Raw genomic sequence first — 19,324 nt, forward strand, 5'->3', positions numbered from 1 at the left:
AGAGTGTGGAATTTAACAAAGTAGGGTCTTTCTGATTCTTTCTTGTATCTGTGACAACAGTCATTTTATATGAATTTTTGTGCAAAAGCAAGTGAGGAGGCCAGCTCTGAGTTTCAGTTATATTAATTACACTCCTCAGTCCGCTGGAGCCGGTAGAGCGATATAAGACTTCTGGTGGCACGGGGAGCCGTGAGAATTTTACTTCAAACTACAGTTTTGAGAAGTGGCTTTTCCTAATGTGGATTTCTCTTGACACAGCATTCGATAAGAGCCCTGGCGCTGCGAGTCCTGAGAGAAATCTTACGGAACCAGCCGGCAAGGTTTAAGAACTATGCGGAGTTGACTATCATGAAAACACTGGAAGCACATAAGGATTCCCATAAGGAGGTGAGTGAGCCTTTCAGTAGCCTTTCAGTTGCTACTGAGAAAGCAATATGGACCTGTTGAAGAAACATAGGAACCATGAGATTTAACAGGCAAACACATTGACCCATCTTGTCAGTGGAACAAATAGATATTAAGTCTCCCAAGTATGAAGACAGGATTTTTACATGCTGGAAAAAAGTTGAGACTGACAGAACTGTTTAAGTGGATTTGGAGCTATCTGGAATTGTAGGTCACTGTTTAGCAACTTCCCAGGGTTTCCTTGCACATGTTTAATAATTTTGCGGAGCACACTAGGGGCACTGTGCTCCCTCCATCTGTATGGGTAAGGATAGGAAACATACTGGAGAACACAAAGCCCAGGTGCAAGCAGAATTGTGTGTGAAAGCTGAATGGTGAAATTGGGCCATATTGGAAAACTGGAGAGTAACAGGAGAAAGTGGACAAGGAGGCTGTGCTGCTGAAAAGAAGCTGGGGCAGAGGAAGAAGCAAAGGGAAGGGTGAATCACATTTTCCTTTTTCCTTTTCCTCGTATGTAAAACTGAAAGAATTCTTCTGGAGTAAAATAAAAATAAAGGGATGCGATGACAACATTTAAAGTAGATCAGTTCAAATTACGTTTAAAGTCACTCTTTGTGGAATGACTTCCAAGCTGGATCTTTTAATCTACCTTGTGTGTGTTGCAAGTTTGAACTAAACCTTGGAAGGTGCCACATGAATTTCTGTCTGTGATGACTTTGTTACCAAAGTCCTTGCTTTGAAATCTAAGCCACTTACTCTTCTCTGCAACAGGCTTGTCCTAAAATAGCAATTTTAGGAATCTCTGTCTGGAGAGCTTTGGCTATGAAAAAGATCATTGTATAGATCAGACTGCTCCAGAGCATTGCGTAACTGGCACAAGGTTATGTTAGCTGCGCATAGCAGAAGCTGTACTGTTTAAAAATCAAAACAACAAACCAAACCAAAAAACACCCTCAGGAAGAGAAACTAACAGGTTGGATTTTTCTAAATGCAGAAGTAGAAAATGTTTAATCCTTTAGTGAATGAGGACTGCCGTACTCTGCCTACCCTCCTCTCCTTGATTTAGAGCCTTTGCACTCCTGTCATTTTCAGTTCAGAGTAATAAGAAGCAGTTGTAAATTGATTTCCTGATAAAGCAGTCAGACAAAACATTGTGTTCTGAAGGAGTGCCTTTTATTGGCAGGTTTTCCTGGTTGCATACTTCTCCGCTCACCTTGACTCAGTGCCCTTTATATTTTTTTTCTGAGAGTCCTCCAAAACTGCCATTTCTAGCAGGACCTTTTCAGACTGTCTCTGGCATGGTTTTTAATGTCCCTTAGAACTCACTGTTCTTGTGGGACTGGTGGGTTTTATAAAAATCAAGCACAATGTTGAAAACATGACACTTTATACCTCTGTACTCCCCACACTGTGTTCTTCATGCTTGTGGTATGGAAAGGTTCTTCAGGATTTGCATGATGTGCCTCCTGAGGAAAAGCAGAGAAGAATAAGTCTTTGCTACAGAGAAACCAACACTCAAGCTGGGAAGGAAGAGATGTGAGTTCTGGCACTTCTTTATGGAAAAAAAAATCAGAGCTGTATTGCTATCAGCAAGTAGCTGCTGTGCTGTACATAGCGTGCTTTTGATTTACAATGGTTTTGCATAGCATCTTCATAATTAAAAAAGATCATATTTGCAACTGCTGCAATGAGACCTCGGTGACAGTTGTCATAGCAGGACGCTGCAGGTATATTCCTATTTTGCTGTCTGTTGCTAAACAGTTGTGTGTGCACTGCAGTATTAAGTGGTGGCACTGGTGCTGGATGTTTCATTCTGTGCATGTTTTTCCTGATCCCTGTGTAAATGAGGCTCTCGGAACCATGATGCAGCCCATGAAAGGCATCCTCTGTCTATCAGTAGTTTGAGAAGATGAGCATTCATGAAGTGTTAAGAAAGGTTTCCCAACCTGCACTTGGGTCTCTACATGAACTAAGCTAAAGATATGTCTGGGAATATGCTTTAGGTATCTTTACCTGTAGTTGGGGCTTGCTGATTCAGTTAAATCTGTGAAAAATTAACTGAGACTCCATTTGGGCATGGCTCAGTCAGTCAAACTCATAGCCCTGGGCCAGAAGGTCGCTAATTCCCATCCCATGGTGGCCCTCCAGCTTGCTCTTATTGCTGACTTTGCAGCACTTCTCTCTCCAGGACCGGGTGGAGGAGCTGCCCTTTGACTTGATCCCACTGAGTGGGAGATTAAGTGGAGATTCACCAGTTTGAACGGCACTTTCAAAGAATAGCTGAAGAAGGAAAGGGAAGGGAAGATTTAGCAGTCTGTTCTACAGTTTATTTGATTTTTCCACTAAATCAGAGCAGTATTAAGGGCAGTGGTGTACTATCGTAGACTACATAAAATAAAATCATCTTCTGTACTGTAAAAGCTATTTTGAGGAAAGCTGCTATATAATTCGGTTAGGAAAGTGTTAATCCTTGTGCCAGTGATGCCCTGATAGGATGTCATTCCAGGGTTTGTTTTGTTTCTGGGCTGCTTCTGCCTTGTAGTAGAAGATAGGAGTAATCCTGGATTTATAGTTTGACATCCTTTGGCATGCAACAAGCTGCATAAGTCAGCAGAACATGACCGCTTTGAGCTAGCTGTATCTGTTTCAGTCTTTCTTACCCGATTTTCCCCTTCAGCACAGGGACTGCTAGTTGCCCCAAGCTACTGCTCCCATTTTCTGTTACGTATGGTCCATGGAGGATCAGTCTAAAGTGACCAAACAGGAAAGAGTTTGAAGAAGGGCACGGTACAGAACCCTTAATCTCAGGTACCCGTCTCCAAGAAGTCATTCTACTAAGAGGCAGTTCTTTGGAAATCCAGAAGGTTCATTTGTCTTCCTAAATTCCAATACTGCTGCTGTTCAGCATGGTCAGGAGGGATCAAATAACAAGTTATAACCAACATATTCACCACCCAGCAAATATCACCTCCTCCTTTTGAGTGCTGATATCTAGTTAAAAATAGCTTGAAAAAAAGGGTCTGTGGTTTTATTCCAGATTATGTAATTCAAAGTATCAAAACAGTGTTAGCGTAGTTGGATGTCTTGGGATGCTTGGATAATTGGCCATGTCCAAGCTGCAGTCTTTAGACAGTTGAATCTGTTGGTGAAGGCAAGATCTAGGATCAGCGGAGCAGCACCAGCTAAGAGCACCACTTCTTGTCCCAGGGACACAGGAGAGAGAAATGTGGTACATGGAGTTGGATGCTGAGCCGCACTTTGTTGTGAGCGCAAACGCAGGAGATTGGCAAAGCATAGACCTCAGTGGACGTTCAAAATGAATGTGGCCTTAGGCTACAGACTAGAAGACTCTGGGTTGGGATCCCTGTTTAGTTTGCATTTTTTAACTTCAGCCTGTTTTTGTACTGTTTCTAGTATAACAGTCTATTCAATGCTGTTGATTTAATGGGGCAATGTGAAGAGTCAAGCCTGCTTCAGTCATAACTGTAAATATTTATGGGGGTTGACATGTAAATGCCTTTCACTTACTCTTGGAGCATTAGAACGTAATTGAAGTTGTGGACAGTATTAAATCTTGTTGATTTTTATCACTCTTTGTTTGGAGTTATTTGGAAGAGAAACATCTTTCTGTTGCCAATTAGTTAATATTAACTCATTTGTTCCAGTGTAGTTACTCACCCATAACTAAGGAGAGATGCTGCCTGCTGACCCAATACCATTGATATGACACTGCTTCAGATTCATACCAGCAAAATGAGTATAAGTTCTTGTTATTACATATAGTAAAACAGAAATAGTTAATTATCTTGGGAAATGGTTACAAAGTGAAAATCATAGGATAGCTAAATCTCTGCTTCTGTCTCTGCAACTCTGTGTTTCTCTGCAACTAAGCCTATAGACCTAGCTGATGCGTATTTTCTTTGTCTAAGGAAAGGATGTTGTGCCATGTCTTAGATGTCTGACTTTGGTCTTTTATTATCCAGAATATCCTTAAGCATATTTGGGATGTAACATTCTTTGTTGTAAACCTCTAAAAGAGGGCGAAAAAGAAGAAAACACAGCTATCAGTTAACTGTGCATAGCTGTTACTGTCTTGCTGAGGTGCTTTTAGACTGGCCTCTGACATTTATAAGATGATTTGCAACTGTCCTCTGATGATGGTATGATCTACATAGGTTTCTGCAAAATGTAGCTTACTAAAGAAGAACAACATTAAATGATGACAGTCTTTAAGGTTAATTGAGATATAGTCCATGCTGGAAGCTGCCAAGCGCTGCAGCTTGGCAGTTGTTGTTGTTTCATAGTATACGTTTATGTGCTTTTTCATATTCCCAACACGTTTCAAATACTTAGTGCACAGAAGCAGTCTAATCTACTTCATCTCCTCTGAATCCCTTATAAAACTCACATTGTTTTTTCATCTGCTTAGCGCTCCCCGCTGCCGAGTCCACTTCCTGCTTTGAAACCAAATTCTTAATTGTTTGTTCCTGTCTGGATCAGACTGTAAAGCCTTCAGGGATGGGAGTTTGCCTGGCTAGGTGTGTTGGTAAGCCTCCATCCCCTCCAGCTTAGATTATGCAGGCTTTAAGTAACCACCTCTAGATGGCAAAAATTGGCTCAGAAACATAGGTGCGTGCCTTGTAAGCCTGAAAGCAAAACCTTGTTCTTCTGCTTAGTAAACTTCTCTGGCACTCTGCGTATTTCACAATAGCGTACAAAGCCTCTTAAGTTTTCAGCGGGGTTTTACATACGCTGCCTCATCCCCTATGACAGAGATGGTGCAACTAGCAATCGTGGCAAAGTACTCCTGCTTATGGTCCTACATACAGCTCGTATCTCGGTATATAGGTGCCGCTCCGCTGAGATCCCAGCATGTTACACAGATGCCCTGTGTAGCCTGTGAACCTGGCGTGTTCTGCCTTAGGCGAGTTGGGATGTATTTTTTTTCTTTCCTTATTTGCCAGTAGTTTGTGTCACTTCAAAGCAGAAATGAAACCATCAAAACCCTTTAGAAAGCTGCTGTATATTGACCAAGAGTGGATTACCACAGGCAAGCTGCGTGCTGAAGCCGTCAGGCAGCAAGCGGCTTCCGTAATACACGGAGACTAATAGCTGAGCAGAAGAGATTATGAGGAAGGGATGGAGTCTTGGTTCTGGCTGGTTTAAGCAAACAGGATCCCATGGCTGCAGTGCACTGTGAACCAGGTTAACCAGTGGGAATTGTCATCCAAAGTTTGTCCAGCAAATTTTGTAGAACGTCAATGATGCCAATGTGCTTTTCTGTTAAAAGAAAGGGATCTGTGACAGGTGGCTGTCTTGATCACACTGTTCCTAATACTGCACATCAGCACATCCCCTCCTGTTGAAATCGGAAGGCATTTGCACGTGCATATTTCTGGGACCTGCACCTTTGAAGCTTACTCCTTTATAGCATTAAGGGAAGACACTGTTAGAGGTGAACTGCCTACCTGTGTGTTACACCCCTCTAGCTTCGTGCATGTGGATACCGTTCCTTCCCTAAAGCAAACTGGGTGGAAGTATAACCATTTTTCTCTTTTGGGAGACTGACAAGAAAGGTCTTAGACATCACAGATGTCTTTTAAGGAACTCACCTGCAAACACAGCTTATGTTGTGCCAGCAGAAGTCAGGCTGAATCTAGTCTCTTGCGTGTAGAGTGTAAGGTGAGCATTTGGAAAGGAGAAAAACCTGCTTCTTTAAGGCAAAGTGCTATCTTTAAATCTGCGTTCCTGGGCTACCTGCCCTATGTTGAATGATATCAAACTATCCAGTTCAAGCCATGGTTTGCTCTAAGCTTTTACTGGGAGGTGAAATCGTATTTGTGACATACCTTATGCACAGCTTAGTGTCTGTGCTTTTAAAACACTGCAGGCTCTCATTAGTCCTGCAGATCTTTGCTTCATAGCCACTCTTTTGAACTTGCTCCTTCTAACTGCCATCATCATTTGACAGCTTTGCTAGTTTTCTTTCATATTTGAGATCACTGAGAATAATTATATTATGTTAGACAAAAAGTTTGCTTCACTTGGTACTTTACCTGACTGACTAGCAAGAAGCAAGCATACAGTGATGCTTCCCTGTCGATATCCTCCCTCCTTCCAGCTGCCTGAAGCTTACAGCCTTCCCATGCCAGTGGTTCTGCCTGCCTCTGTGTGTTTTGGCCTTTGGTTTTTCTTCAGTAAACTTGTCTGGTTTTCAATCCTCTTGTAACAGTGACCCCCACAGTCCAAGCATGTACTGAACGGCACTCTCTTTCTCAAATTGAAAGGATGCATTTCATACTACTACTTCTTGTGGAGTCTGCTGTTGGTATGAGCCTTATGGGGCCATTCCTGTCACTTCCCAATGTGTATTTGTTGATCTTAACTCCAAAGATGGGAGGAAGAACTGTTGCTTGACGCTGTTTGCTCCTTTCTTCCACTCCTTTTAAGGCTGTTTCGCTCTGCTGGTCGGGTTAAAGCCCCGATTAAAAAAGATATTTGATTTTTTGATATTGTATGGTATGTATAATTTGCAAGACACAAGCATCGTGCCTCATGGCAAAATATCTTTGCTAAACTCTGCCATAATTGCATGTTCTTGCTGCCAAATGACCTGGCAGTTAGTATCTTTTGATAATGCACTTCCCTCTGTGTGGGAATGCTGCTGATTTCCGTGGCATTGCCAGGTGAGCGGGACTCAGCGAGTGCTGTGTAAGTATGCAGAGATGTGCTTTCCCCTGTGGGATGCGGAGTCTGTTTGGGTGGCTGAATGTTTTATTCTGCCAGAGCCAAAAGGAAAGACCTTTTGGACAGGGCTGGTACTTGCATTGCAGAACGGTGACATTTGGCTTTCTGTGCCGGCAGGGATGTCCTTTTGGCTGGCTCTCAGCTGGTATCGCCCTACCCCTTCCCACACCCTGTCCCCTGCTGGCCCTTTCCAAGGCAGCTGGGAGCTAGTTACCTGCAGAGGCTCCGATTCAAGCAAGCATGTAAGCACATGCTTGAATCCCATTGACGTCAGTGAGACTTCAGCATGTTATTAAAGTTAAACAGACGCTTAAGGGCTTTGCTGAAGTGTGGCTTAGATGCAGATGCCGTCTGCCAGATGTGCTCTCGGAAGACTTGGATGTCTCCCTGGTGTTGTCACATTTACAAGCTAATATCGGCAGGAAGCCTACTGGACATGTGTAACACGTCCTTCTGTATTCAGAGGGAAGGCACTTGAGGGAGAAGTGATGTGAAGTACCCAACCGCTGTGTAAATGCAGCCAGAGATTTGCTAGACAGCGGCAGCTTTGCTGAGAGGAGGACTTGCAGGGACATAAATAAATCCTGCACCTTTACAGTTTTTCTTGCTAACCTTCTCATGTGCAAAATATGTATGACCTTTGTTGCTATTTGATACCTCACTTGTTTTGTGAAAAATTGCAGCTGTATTTTAACCCCTTGTGCTTGGAATTGGTTAATAGGCTTTTAAAAAAAGGTTTTGTCTCATGCACTTGCTTCATACCTGCCACTTAATGTGCATGGTAAACTGTGCAAACAGGATGTGGAGCTGTAACCCAGATAGCATTACTCATTGAAATTTTTACCTACTCCAGTACTATTTGGAGTTTACAGTAGTATATTTGAGATCAGAGTGTGACCTTAGATGCATACTAAAGTATTATTGCTTTCATATTGGGTAGGATACCAGGAAAGTTTAAGGTTAAAACAAATATTTATATATATATTTTTAGTGAGTTGTGATATATGTGTAAGCTTTCCTTCCTGAGGGTGTCTGAAAACATTTACTAACAGTAATTAGAATTGTTGCAAAGCAAAATCCCAAATGTCCTGTGTCCAAGTAGTTATAGTTGGTGGGGGTTTTCTAGCTAAAGTGACTTGCTCATGAGTGTTGTTAAATTGATTACAAGATATCTGGGCTCTCTGTAAGTCCTCTGCATTGTTTGTGGAAAGCTTGATGGTAGCAGTATTTCAGCACTGGGAAAGCCGACGTCAAAAGCCGTAGTGCCAAGAAGTGAATTCTTTTAAAGGAGACCTCCTGGGAGCTCCTGACTTTATCCACTCCAGCAATTCAATGCTGTGGTACCAAAGCATGGATTATGGCATTAGGCTTCCCTTGAGTACTCGGGTGTTTCTCTCCTTTCCCAACAAAATCACATAGTGCTTCCTTTGAAGCTAGTACTAGCTTATGTAGAAAAATATTAACTTTCATGCTTCTCATGTGTGAAGTTGAAGAGAAATTAGCAAAGAAATAGCTAGAAGAAAGAAAACTTGCTGGAAGTGGGAAAACAAGCATTCTGTTCTGCTTGGTTATTCATTCACAAATCTTTCGGGATGAAATTTTTTGAATGTTGACCACATTGTGGATTGCCATTCTTTTTGGAATATGTTTTAGTGTCATAATTAAATGCTAAGAAGAGCATGAAGTAGACGGAGCAGTTTGACAGCTTTTCTTCTGTAAATAGGGCATTGATACAGAAGCAGTTAAGGTCTCCGGGCTCCTTCACCATCCTGCCTGTACCTTGTGTGAAGTATCTGAGATCACTGTCACTGGTGGGTTTGCTTGAGGGATGCCAAGAGCCAAGTGGATGAGTTTTATTATTTCCTGAGTGTGCAAGTTATCTTCTGGCCATTCCTTTTTCAGGGAGGTAGCTGTCAGTATGAGTGGAAGGTTAAGGATAGTGGTGTGGCTGTGATGCTAAGACTGTGGGTGAAGCAGGCTTTGTAGGTGGAGAAGATCTCTTCTGGTCACTATTCACTGCTGCTATCTTAAAATCAATTAAACGTATCTGGAAGATGTTTTGTAGTCCGGTCAGGGAGACAATTCTTGTCCTAGTAAGGACTGAGCTAAACTTCCAAATACTCCCAGTTCCTGTATTATCCACAGTAGTTACTTTAAAAAAATGAAAGCTTGCCTTCTTTTGAGGCTTTGCTAGAGCTACATCTGTCCATGGGTTGCTTTAGTCAAATAGAAATCCCTGAGTTTGATACCATGACAGCGTATGGAAGAGGGGAATGAGGAGAATCCAGCAGCTATGGCTTCAGCCTAAGTGATGGGAGACCTGTGGTTTAATTTATTTGCCTTTTTTGTGATTTATTTGCTTTTTTTTTTTTTTTTTTGCGGATTGCCTGGGACAGGTTTCCTAGTGCTGGTTGCAAAGTATCGACTTAAGACAACCCCAGGTAGTTCAACTCAGGATGAGTTTGAGAATTGATGGTAGGCATTTGAGCTTCCCATGCAGTCAGGAAAGAGGAGGTGTTTTGAAAGGCTGCGTTAATGCTCCTGGGCTCTGAGTTAGGGACTGCCTGGGGCTAGCTGGGAGATCCTGAGCATGAGAATTTATGAACGCTTCTTTCTTCTTAGACTTGAGGTGTTGAATATCTGTCTGCCCAGTGGGGCATCTCCGTCCACTCAGGATTTACCCTCTGTTAAAAGTAAGCCCTGAGAAGAGTGGAGTGAAAAAGATGAGCAAAAGCATCTTCCAGTTTTGTAGTGAAACAAGAACATGGGGAGCAAAGAGTGTGTGATTTGTGGCCAGGAAGAGTGCAACCAAGGGGAAGCTTCATTTTGTTGCCTGGCAATTAGCACAGACACTTGGAAAAAAAAAAAAGAAAACCTGCCTTCCCATCCTGTTTTTTTGTCCAATTACTGCAGAAAGTAAAATGAATAAACTCTCAAGGGAGGAGAGACCAGAGTCAGGTCTTTGCTCTTTCAGCTAGCTGTCCTACTCACTGGGGAAGAGGGTGAAAGTTGTGGATTTGTCTTCCCTCAGGCTAAAAGTGGAATTTAATTTGGGATCTCCCTTTTCTTGTGTGACTATTTTACAGTGTGGGCTAGTTGCAAAGGGTAGGTGCTACCACTGTTTCCACTTGTTCTTCCTCCCGTGTTTTATAGTGATCCCAGTGCTGCATTACTGGGTTAGATGTGCTGAGGGCACAGCTGCCTGGTCAGGGATAGGGACACCCTGAAGCCTGTTTCTGTCTGTAGCCTGGTTCGATTAGAGAATAGTTTAGCTGGGAAATGGCAGGACATGACTGTAGGATGGGTGTCTCAGCTTGGGCAGTGAAGCACTCGGCAGGTGAGATGCATACTAAAAGGTGCAACAGTGTCATTCATTATAATGTTTAAAGAGAAAAATTTTGTATTAAGTCTAAGCGGGTGGGTTTATATTCTCTGATAGTGGCTAGAGAGATGTCGTCCTCTCGCTTCTCCGAGGCTGGGGGTGCCTATCTACAGTGACAGATGACTCTTTTAAACTAGCAACAACTTTGACACAGTTACGTTAGGCAGGGTGGACTACTTACCACTGGCTGGAACAAAGGTGTCACCGGAGGTGAAGGATGTGAATTCTCAGAGTTGGTCGCCTCTTGATAGAGCCTCCTGTGGATCTGTAAATGAATATCCTCAAGCATTTCCTGGCAGTCATTCCTAGTCCACGCTGGTGGTTTTGGCTGTGATGTGTGACCTCATTAATGTAAGGTTTTGCTCTGCTTTCATTCCAGGTCGTCAGAGCTGCTGAAGAAGCTGCTTCCACCCTGGCGAGTTCCATCCACCCCGAGCAATGCATCAAGGTGCTTTGCCCCATCATTCAGACTGCAGACTATCCAATTAATTTAGCTGCCATCAAAATGCAGACGAAAGTCATCGAGAGGATTTCCAAGGAATCGTTGCATCAGCTCCTTCCCGATATCATTCCTGGGTTGTTACAGGTACAGAATCCCATGTCACAAATGCTCTTGAGCACAAACCATCAGTGAGTAATTTGTGAGGTCTGTGACCTAAGAGAACAGTGGACCCTCTGGGGCCAGATTTTGGTAAAATAAAGTTTTAATCCCTCTAGGTTTTTTGTAATTGAGCTTTTGATGTTTTAATGTATTAAGGAAAAGAAAACTCATACTCCTGTGTTTGTGTTCCACAATCAGATGCCTTGGCCTGACTCCTAAATAAGCCAGTAGCAGCTATGTAAGAAATTTATTGAAAGTAGGAGTTAGCCACATCTTATGCTGTCTCAGTACCTCCCAAGCAATACATCTTGTAGTCTCCTTTAATTCTGCTGAGCTGTTCTGCGCTTTGATTGTACTTTGCACTTGAATTTGAATCCCAGCAGGCAGGCTAGTTCTTCCCTCTTTCCTCTCTGAGATCAGGACCGAACTACTTGCTGACTTCATTCACCCTTTTTCAAAACTCTCTCAGGCTGGGTGGGGAGCTGTGTTTTTGCCAGTGCTGAGGCTTGGTCTTACATTGTGAATTTAGCTTTCAGCGCTGGCTGTAGCAATGTTGTCTTCTGTTCCCCTGCACAAGCAGCTGGCAGTGCCAGCAGCTGGGATGAGGCTGCAAGCAAGAAGGAAATAAGGGGGGATAGCAATGAGGGAGGAGAGGGAATGTGTGTGTTTACTGGGGAGGGATTGTGACAGTAACAAATCAATGTGAAAGGGGAGACGTGTTTGTGTGGATAAGACTTCAGTGGAGAACTGGGATCAAGAAGCCTCCTCATTCTGAGGTTAAAAAGCTGAAGGACATGAGCAAAGTCAGAAATTCCCTTTGCGCATCCCAGCATGTGTCCCAGCTTTGTAGTGTCAGCTCTTGCGATTCTTTTCTTAAATCTCAACCTCTGGGAATCGGGCAGTTCTGTATTGATTTAAACTTTTCTTATAAAAAGTTTTTAGTCATAATTCTTGCTGACAACTATCTGGACAGTATAGCTTCAATGCACCAGAAAAGCAATACACCTTTAAAAATGCAATTACACTTGTTTTATTAAATCACATCCATATCTTAAAATTGATCTTGTTTCGGAGCCTAGTTTGCCATTTTTCGTCTTGGAGCTGCCAGTGATATTTCCTCACCTTAGAAACTCATAGTGATCAAAGCAATCTACTCCTCGTGTTTGAGAAGTATTTTGAGATCCTTCTGTCTGAAGGACTGTGTGTGGAAGGAATCACCCATGTGCTTGTTTACCATGCCCAGGGCGCTGGCAGAGCGTTGAGGAGGTGAGAAGTGTTGGACGTGGCAGTGTGAGCACAAGCGTGCAGTTCAGCAGCCTGGAGTGCGGTCCCCATGAGCAGATGGGGATCTCCATGCAAGAATAGGGTTTGGCTGGGGAGAGTCGTGCTGCTTGCCCTGGACCCCGCACAGGCCCCTGGCCCCTTTGGGGTGCCAGGGGGAATGGAGCTGGGCCGTGGGGCGCTCTCCCGTGTGCTGCATCTCAGTACTCTCAGGCTGAAGAGAGCCTTGAACCCGTGTCATCTCCCAAGCAAATGTTCTAACTGTTGAGCTGGTTTATCAAATGCAGGAAGCAGCTGCCGCCTTATGAGCAAGTTGGCGGATGGAGAGGTGGGGTGGTGGTCCCGCTGGCACATATGGGGCAGGCTTTCCCAGCCCAACACCCGCTGGGACACAGCCCCCTCAGGCCTCAACACCGCATGGACCTGCCTGCCCCGATGAGAGTGATTTTTGGGATGCACACATAAGCAAAATGCCAGGCTGATAGGGAAACTTGAGGTCAAGGAAAGGCATCTGGTGAGCCCAGGAGCCTTTGGGTTGGGACCCACAGAGCCCTGTGTCCCAGCTGTTCTCCCAGCAGGGGGCTGTGCCTCTGGGGGTGTTCCTCTGCTGTGGGCCTGGGCTCAGCCTTTTTTCCACCTTGATCTTCAAGCTTGATGTTTCTCTGAGCTCACCTAGGTCTGCTTTTCTAGTTCAGCACTCTTTGTCATTGCAGACTGTCACTTCAGAATGTGTTTCAGCCCTGCAGCTAGGAATCAGCCCTGCTAGCGGGCAGCCTGGCAGCCCCAGCTGTGCCGCATCCCTCCTCCCGGCTTTCCCGGCAGAGGTCACCCTGTGTCTGGAGGAGCCAGCATCCCACAGGCTGAAGTGATGTCTTCATTCCTTATGGGGTGGCTGCTTAGTGATGGATCACTGCCCAAGTAGAGGACTGATGTCACCAGCTGCTGAGTGACCTGGTGGCTAGCTTGAGCTTTCCTGCAGCTGCCAGAGATCCAGCACACTTTCAGAGGTCTTTCAACATGTTCTGTTCTGTGGTATTTCCTACCTGATAGGTAATCAAAAAGCTCCAGGTTACAGAGGCAGTTCATCTAACAGACTAGCATGTGTCTTAGTCGTTGTGGATGTCATACACAGTGTTAAATTCATCTCCATCTGTAACTTTGCTCTCAGGAGCAGAATTGGTTTCCTCTGGGTTAGATTTGGGTCAGGAGAGATGTTTCTGAAGCCAAGCTGGCAGCACGAGTACTCCCCTCCAGGAAGTCCTAACCATCCAGGATCTGGACACAGAAGTGTGTGTATTTGATAGAGTTCTAAGCTCAGGTTGGGAAACTGTGTGTTGTTGCTTAATGCTATAAATAATAAGATATTAATAACTTATAACATGATAGTAATAACTAATCATATAAGGAAGATATAGGATGTATTGTGTGATTGTATTCTCTCGCTCTTTGGGTATCCAGGTTGCAAGCTGTTATGTTAAGCGGGGCCTTTCTATTGAGCTGTTAGGTCAGCCACATTTGCAAAACGTTCATCAGCTCTTTAGTATATTGCTCTGAAAGGATGTTAGTGAGTGCTGTTTGGCTTCTGACTTTTTTTTTTTTTTCTTTCTTCTTTTCCAGGGTTATGACAATACAGAAAGCAGCGTCCGTAAAGCTAGCGTATTTTGCCTAGTAGCAATTTATTCAGTAATTGGAGAAGAACTGAAACCTCATCTCGCACAACTCACGGGAAGCAAGGTACAAAAGTAATGCGTCTCTGGTGTTTTCAAATAGCCAGCTGAAGGGCTTGCATGACTATCGGCAAGATCAATGGCTTCACGGTAGCTCTGGGTTGAGTTCCCTGTACTCTCTTAAATCCTATCTCACCCTGCCAAACACCACTAGAATAGCACAGAACTTGCTCAGCAGTGTGAGTATTTGAAATCTCACTAAAGTTTTGATGGGGTTCAGGGATTGATTTCATGATGTGTTTGATCCCATGTAACTGCAAGTTGCCACCAAGCAGGTCCTTCTCACTACAGCTGTGTTGACCTTGTCCCTTCAGTGTTGCATCCAGGGGTGACTGTGCAGTGAGTTGGATCAGCTAGCTGCTCTGGCCAAAAACCAGATCTGCAATGCAAATTAATTAGCTTTTGGGCTGCTCTGTGCAAAGACTGGTGGGAACGCAAGGCTGGGATGGGTGGGAGAGCAGGTCCTCTCTGCAGCAGGTTGTGATGGGGGGTGGTTAGCAGATAGAGGTCCTCCTTCCCCTCTACTCTGCCCTGGTGAGACCGCATCTGGAGTATTGTGTCCCGTTCTGGGCCCCTCAGTTCAAGAGGGACAGAGAGCTGCTGGAGAGAGTCCAGCGTAGGGCAACTAAGATGATTAAGGGAGAGGAGCATCTCCCTTATGAGGAAAGACTGAGGGAGCTGGGTCTCTTTAGTTTGGAGAAGAGGAGACTGAGGGGTGATCTTATTAGCATTTATAAATATATATGAAGGGGGAATGTCATGAGGATGGAGCCAGGCTCTTCTCAGTAGCAACCAATGATAGGACAAGGGGTAATGGATTCAAGCTGGAACACAAGAGGTTCCACTTAAATTTGAGAAGAAACTTCTTCTCAGTGAGGGTGACAGACCACTGGAACAGGCTGCCCAGGGAGGTTGTGGAGTCTCCTTCTCTGGAGACATTCAAAACTCGCCTGGATGCCTTCCTGTGCAACCTCATCTAGGTGTTCCTGCTCCGACAGGGGGATTGGACTAGATGATCTTTTGAGGTCCCTTCCAATCCCTAGCATACTGTGATACTGTGATGAGGGCTGGTCGAAACGCAGGTAAAGCTTCACCCTTAATAGCATGGCAGATGTGTCCCTTTTGTCTTGGTACACAAGCACGCTCAAGTGACCCTTCAAAGGGCTTTGTGCCCTGGAGTCAGGTTAGCAGCAAAATTCCAAATTCTGACCGGATGCTGCAAGTGAAACCAAGTCCTAATTCAGCTCTCCTTCAGCCAAGAGCTGGCATTTTGTGTTGAGGCAGGCAGTGTTTGGTTGCTTTTCAGAGCTGCTCAGGAAGCAGTCACCTAATTTCTTCTCTTGTTTGAAGTCGTCATATCCAAGATTTCTCTGAAATTTTAAGGTGAATTGTACATTTTTTTCTGAAATAGATGTCTGCATGTGAATAGCTACTTAGTTCAGAGGGCTTCGTTCTGTTATTTTGAAGCAATAATTCTTTCATGAGTAGGAAGTGCAGTGTAGACCAAAGCAACCTGAGGCTGAGGATGCTTGGATTTTATTTCTGAATTGAGTTGCCTTGTCCTTAAATTACTTGTGCCTCCAAATTGCTCTGGAAAGAGACAGCTATGGGTGCTGAGGTTAACCTCATTATATTTGGGCAGTTAGGAAATCCCCCTATTAAACATCGTAGAGACTTTATTATTCCAGTATCCTAGGTGCCACAGACATACTCCACCATGTAACTAACTATAAACATGTGAGTAATTCCGGGTTTACGCAGACTGCCTGCATATTTGAAGTTGAATGTATGCATGAGTCATTACAGGATCTGGAGCGAAGGTGGTAAGGCAGAAAAGCAAACCAAACCCATGCAAAGGAAGTGTACAGTCATAACAGCTGCAGTTTCACTAGATGTACCAAATTAGTGAAGGCATTTAAATGTCATTGAAAACGAACATTTTAGAAAGCATGGAGAGTTCAGGGTGTTTCCTAGGAGGGGCCACGGCTCTCGGATCGCTGGTGTGCCTGCAGCCCCACTGACCTCCGTGGGAATCCTGCTTGCCAAGATCAGGCTGCAGGACTGAGGTCTGTGAACTGATGGCTGCTGAAGTGAAATGCAAGAGGTTTTTCTAAATCCCGTTAAATCCGTCTGTAACTGCAGTGGGACTAGGCATACCTTCCTGCCTCTGTCCATTCTGAAATATGCTCAGCTTTGCTTCTGCTTTTCCTCCAGAGGGCCCAGTGTCAGCTCGCTCTAAACTGCGTTCACCGCAGAATGCAAGTTTCAAGATTTGCAGTCGACTTTTGTCTGCCTGGTGTTTCCTGGCATCTTCTCCTGATGTTTGTTTGTTTCTTTCTTCCTTTCAGATGAAGCTACTAAACTTGTACATAAAGAGGGCCCAGACCACCAACAGCAACAGCAGTTCCTCTTCAGATGTTTCAACGCACAGTTAATGGAGATATGTGGACATATGTGTAGACTTAGAAGCAATCAACGGTGCCTCTCAGAGACCTTTCTGCTACTCTTCACTGGCGTGCTCCATCAGCTCAATGAGGCCATGCAGATATTTATTGCAATCAGTATTTTAGTCCCTTAAAAGCTTTTATGTAGAATCTTACTGGTATTGAATGTAAAGGAAGCAAGGTCTGTGTTGCAGTCTTCATTAAAAGTGAACAACAGAAAGCCATACTTAAACATATTTGTATAGCCTGCTGAAATCTCGGAAATATGTTTAGGTTAGCGTTCCAAAACTAAGTCTAAGAACCTGGACACACGTAAAGGTCAAACAAATCTTGTTGGTTTAGCTCAAACCCAGTTCTGGTTTCTGTGTGCTTGTTACCTGCTCTCTCCCCGCGGCTGCAGCCGTCCTGGCTAGGTTCTCCTCTTCTTACAAGTGTTGTGGTCCTGTTTTGTACTCCCTGTCGCAGCTTGCCTAATGTGCAGGGCTGGCTGTGGAGATCTTTGCCGATGTGGCTGCGATTCCAGCCTCAGATGCTTTTAATACTGGGAGAAACCAAATGAGTAATGAAAAAGTGGGTTCTTTTTAAACATCTGAGTTTTTGTACATAGTTCTTCTGACAGACCTCCGATGGGCTGATTTCTCTGTAACTGCTCCCCAGCCAGCTGTGCTGTGCAAAGCAGCTGAGCTTTTGCTCCTTTCATTGATTGTGTAAATATTTCTCCCCTTCCAACCCATTTAGCTATTTCATATGCTCAAAAGTCTCTCCAGGTTACTTGTTATTCCCCAGAGGGAACCTGAGACCTGATTCTGGGACCGATGTCTGTGATCGGACACTGGAGTTCGGTGGGTGGGTGTTGGATTAGGCTCTGTGCGTGTCTGTGGGTGGGCAGGGGGAGCTGGCAGGGCTGTATCTCAGCGCTGCCTTGAGGCTAGCTGTGTTTTTCTTGAAGTCTGTAGCATCAAAGGGCCGGTCTGCTGCTCTCACCTGACCCACTGGTGTTGGGTGGTGAATGGCTTTGTCCCCACAACTCCTTTGTGCCTTGGGCAAAATGTTCATCCCAGAGGACAGAAAGGGCATCTGAAACTGAACAAAAAGACCCCGTGGAAGCACCTGCTGAGCCAGCTGGGACAGTGCTGATCAGCTGCCACAGCTCTCCTCCTATGCCTGAAGAGCCTGCAGTGCTGTTAGCTGCCTTCAGAAACCTTCTTCCTGGCCAGCCCCGCACACAGCCCTACTGGGTGCTCTGCATTTCGGAGGGGTGCGGAGAGCCCTCGCTGGGCACTGCTGTCAGCAGGGTGCTCTGGGTTGAGGGTGCAGTGGGGCAAATACTTTTGCAGCCTGACGACACAGACCAAGTCGGAGCCAAACCAGCAACAGTCAAATACCCCACAAAACCACCATTCCCCAACAGGACACCCTTCTGTTTGCAAAGGGTGAGCTCCCCCTGCCTCTGCCTGTAACCAGGGGAAGCAGGAGGATGCTAGTCCTTATGTTTGGCCCTGGGCTGCATCCTGGCTGATGAGTGTGCCCACCCCAAACCTGCAATGGGTCAGAACTGGGATTTTGCCACCAGTGCCAGTGATGCAAGAGGATGGTGGACCTGCAGCTTATGGCTGCCACTGTGGTGATGGATGTGCGCTCCCTGGCTGCTCTCAGTGCCTGGGTTTCTCTCCACCCCCCTCCATTTCCCCTTTGGGGAGCTGGAGGGACACCTTGGTAGTATACTGGGAACATGAGTTTCCAGTCCTGCAGCAGGGGAGTGTGGTGGGGACGGTAAAGCCCCTTTGTCCTCCCTTTCCAGCTGTTCCTCCCTGTGTGTCTCAGCCCCAGCCCCGAGGAGCTATTCTGGGAGGTGATGCTTGGTGCCAGCATCTATCCCAGTCCCTGGCTCAGGAGGGGTTGGGGCTGGTGGGGACTGTGTGGGATTGGGCTGCAAAGCTTGTTGTGGTCCCTTTCCCTGCTGACTTGAGAGTGGAGGAGATGACCTGCTCCTAAGTTTGTCAGGATGTGTCCAGGCTTCTACTGGCTGCAAGGCTAGTTCCTTTGTCTTTCCCAATGACTAATGCAATGGCAGGAGAAACAATTCAATCCTGGTGGGTGGGATTCCCCCAGAGTCTTTCCGCAGGCTCAGAAAAGCCGTCCTCGGGAGGATGAGGATTGGCTGCTCCGTGGTTGGCGTCTCCCTTTCTGTGGACCATTTCTCTTCAACATCTTTCAGTATGCTTGTTAGAATATTCTTTTTTAATTTTTTGAATTATTCAAATTATTTTAGTTTAACACAAATTTATTTTCCCTTTTGAGGAAATATTCAGCCGACTTGTTGGCAGCAGTTAGCTGTCTTGTCTGAATTTTTAGTAGTGGGTTTGGGTTTTTGTTGTTGTTTTTTTTTGTTGTTGTTGTTGTTTGTTTTAATTTGTACTTTAACCACTTAGTATTTATGCCTCTCTTTCTCCCTATCTCAGTTCAGTATCTTCTGTTCCCGTTCTGGGGTTCAGGTCAGCATAGCTGACCAGATGGTGATTAGTCTCTCCCAGCTGTGATGGAGCTTGGTCCGTCACCGTTTGCTGTTTGTTTTGTGTTGTTTTGGGGTTTTTTTTTTGTGTTTGTTTTTTTTTTTTTTCTTGAATGGCACACTGTAGCAAATCTCCAGGAATTGAATTCCTTCTCAAATGATTTTATATGTTTTATAAAATCCTGTTAGTATGCACTGAGAGTGAACGCACTGTAACGTCCCCGA

General features: G+C 44.8%; 1 protein-coding gene across 1 annotated transcript in view; it reads left to right on the forward strand.

Annotated features, from left to right (window-relative positions):
- CLASP1 (cytoplasmic linker associated protein 1) overlaps nt 1-17,423 on the forward strand; it is a 171,868-nt gene extending 154,445 nt beyond the window's left edge. The window contains exons 33-36 of the mRNA XM_082484322.1: nt 259-387; nt 10,914-11,120; nt 14,034-14,150; nt 16,492-17,423. Of these exons, the coding sequence (XP_082340448.1) occupies nt 259-387; nt 10,914-11,120; nt 14,034-14,150; nt 16,492-16,578 (540 nt within the window). The 3' untranslated portion in view covers nt 16,579-17,423. The remainder of the gene's footprint in view (nt 1-258; nt 388-10,913; nt 11,121-14,033; nt 14,151-16,491) is intronic.
- Nucleotides 17,424-19,324: the final 1,901 nt, after the last annotated feature.

The sequence above is a fragment of the Vanellus vanellus genome, assembly GCF_965231255.1.
Source record: "Vanellus vanellus genome assembly, chromosome: 5".
NCBI lineage: Eukaryota > Metazoa > Chordata > Aves > Charadriiformes > Charadriidae > Vanellus > Vanellus vanellus.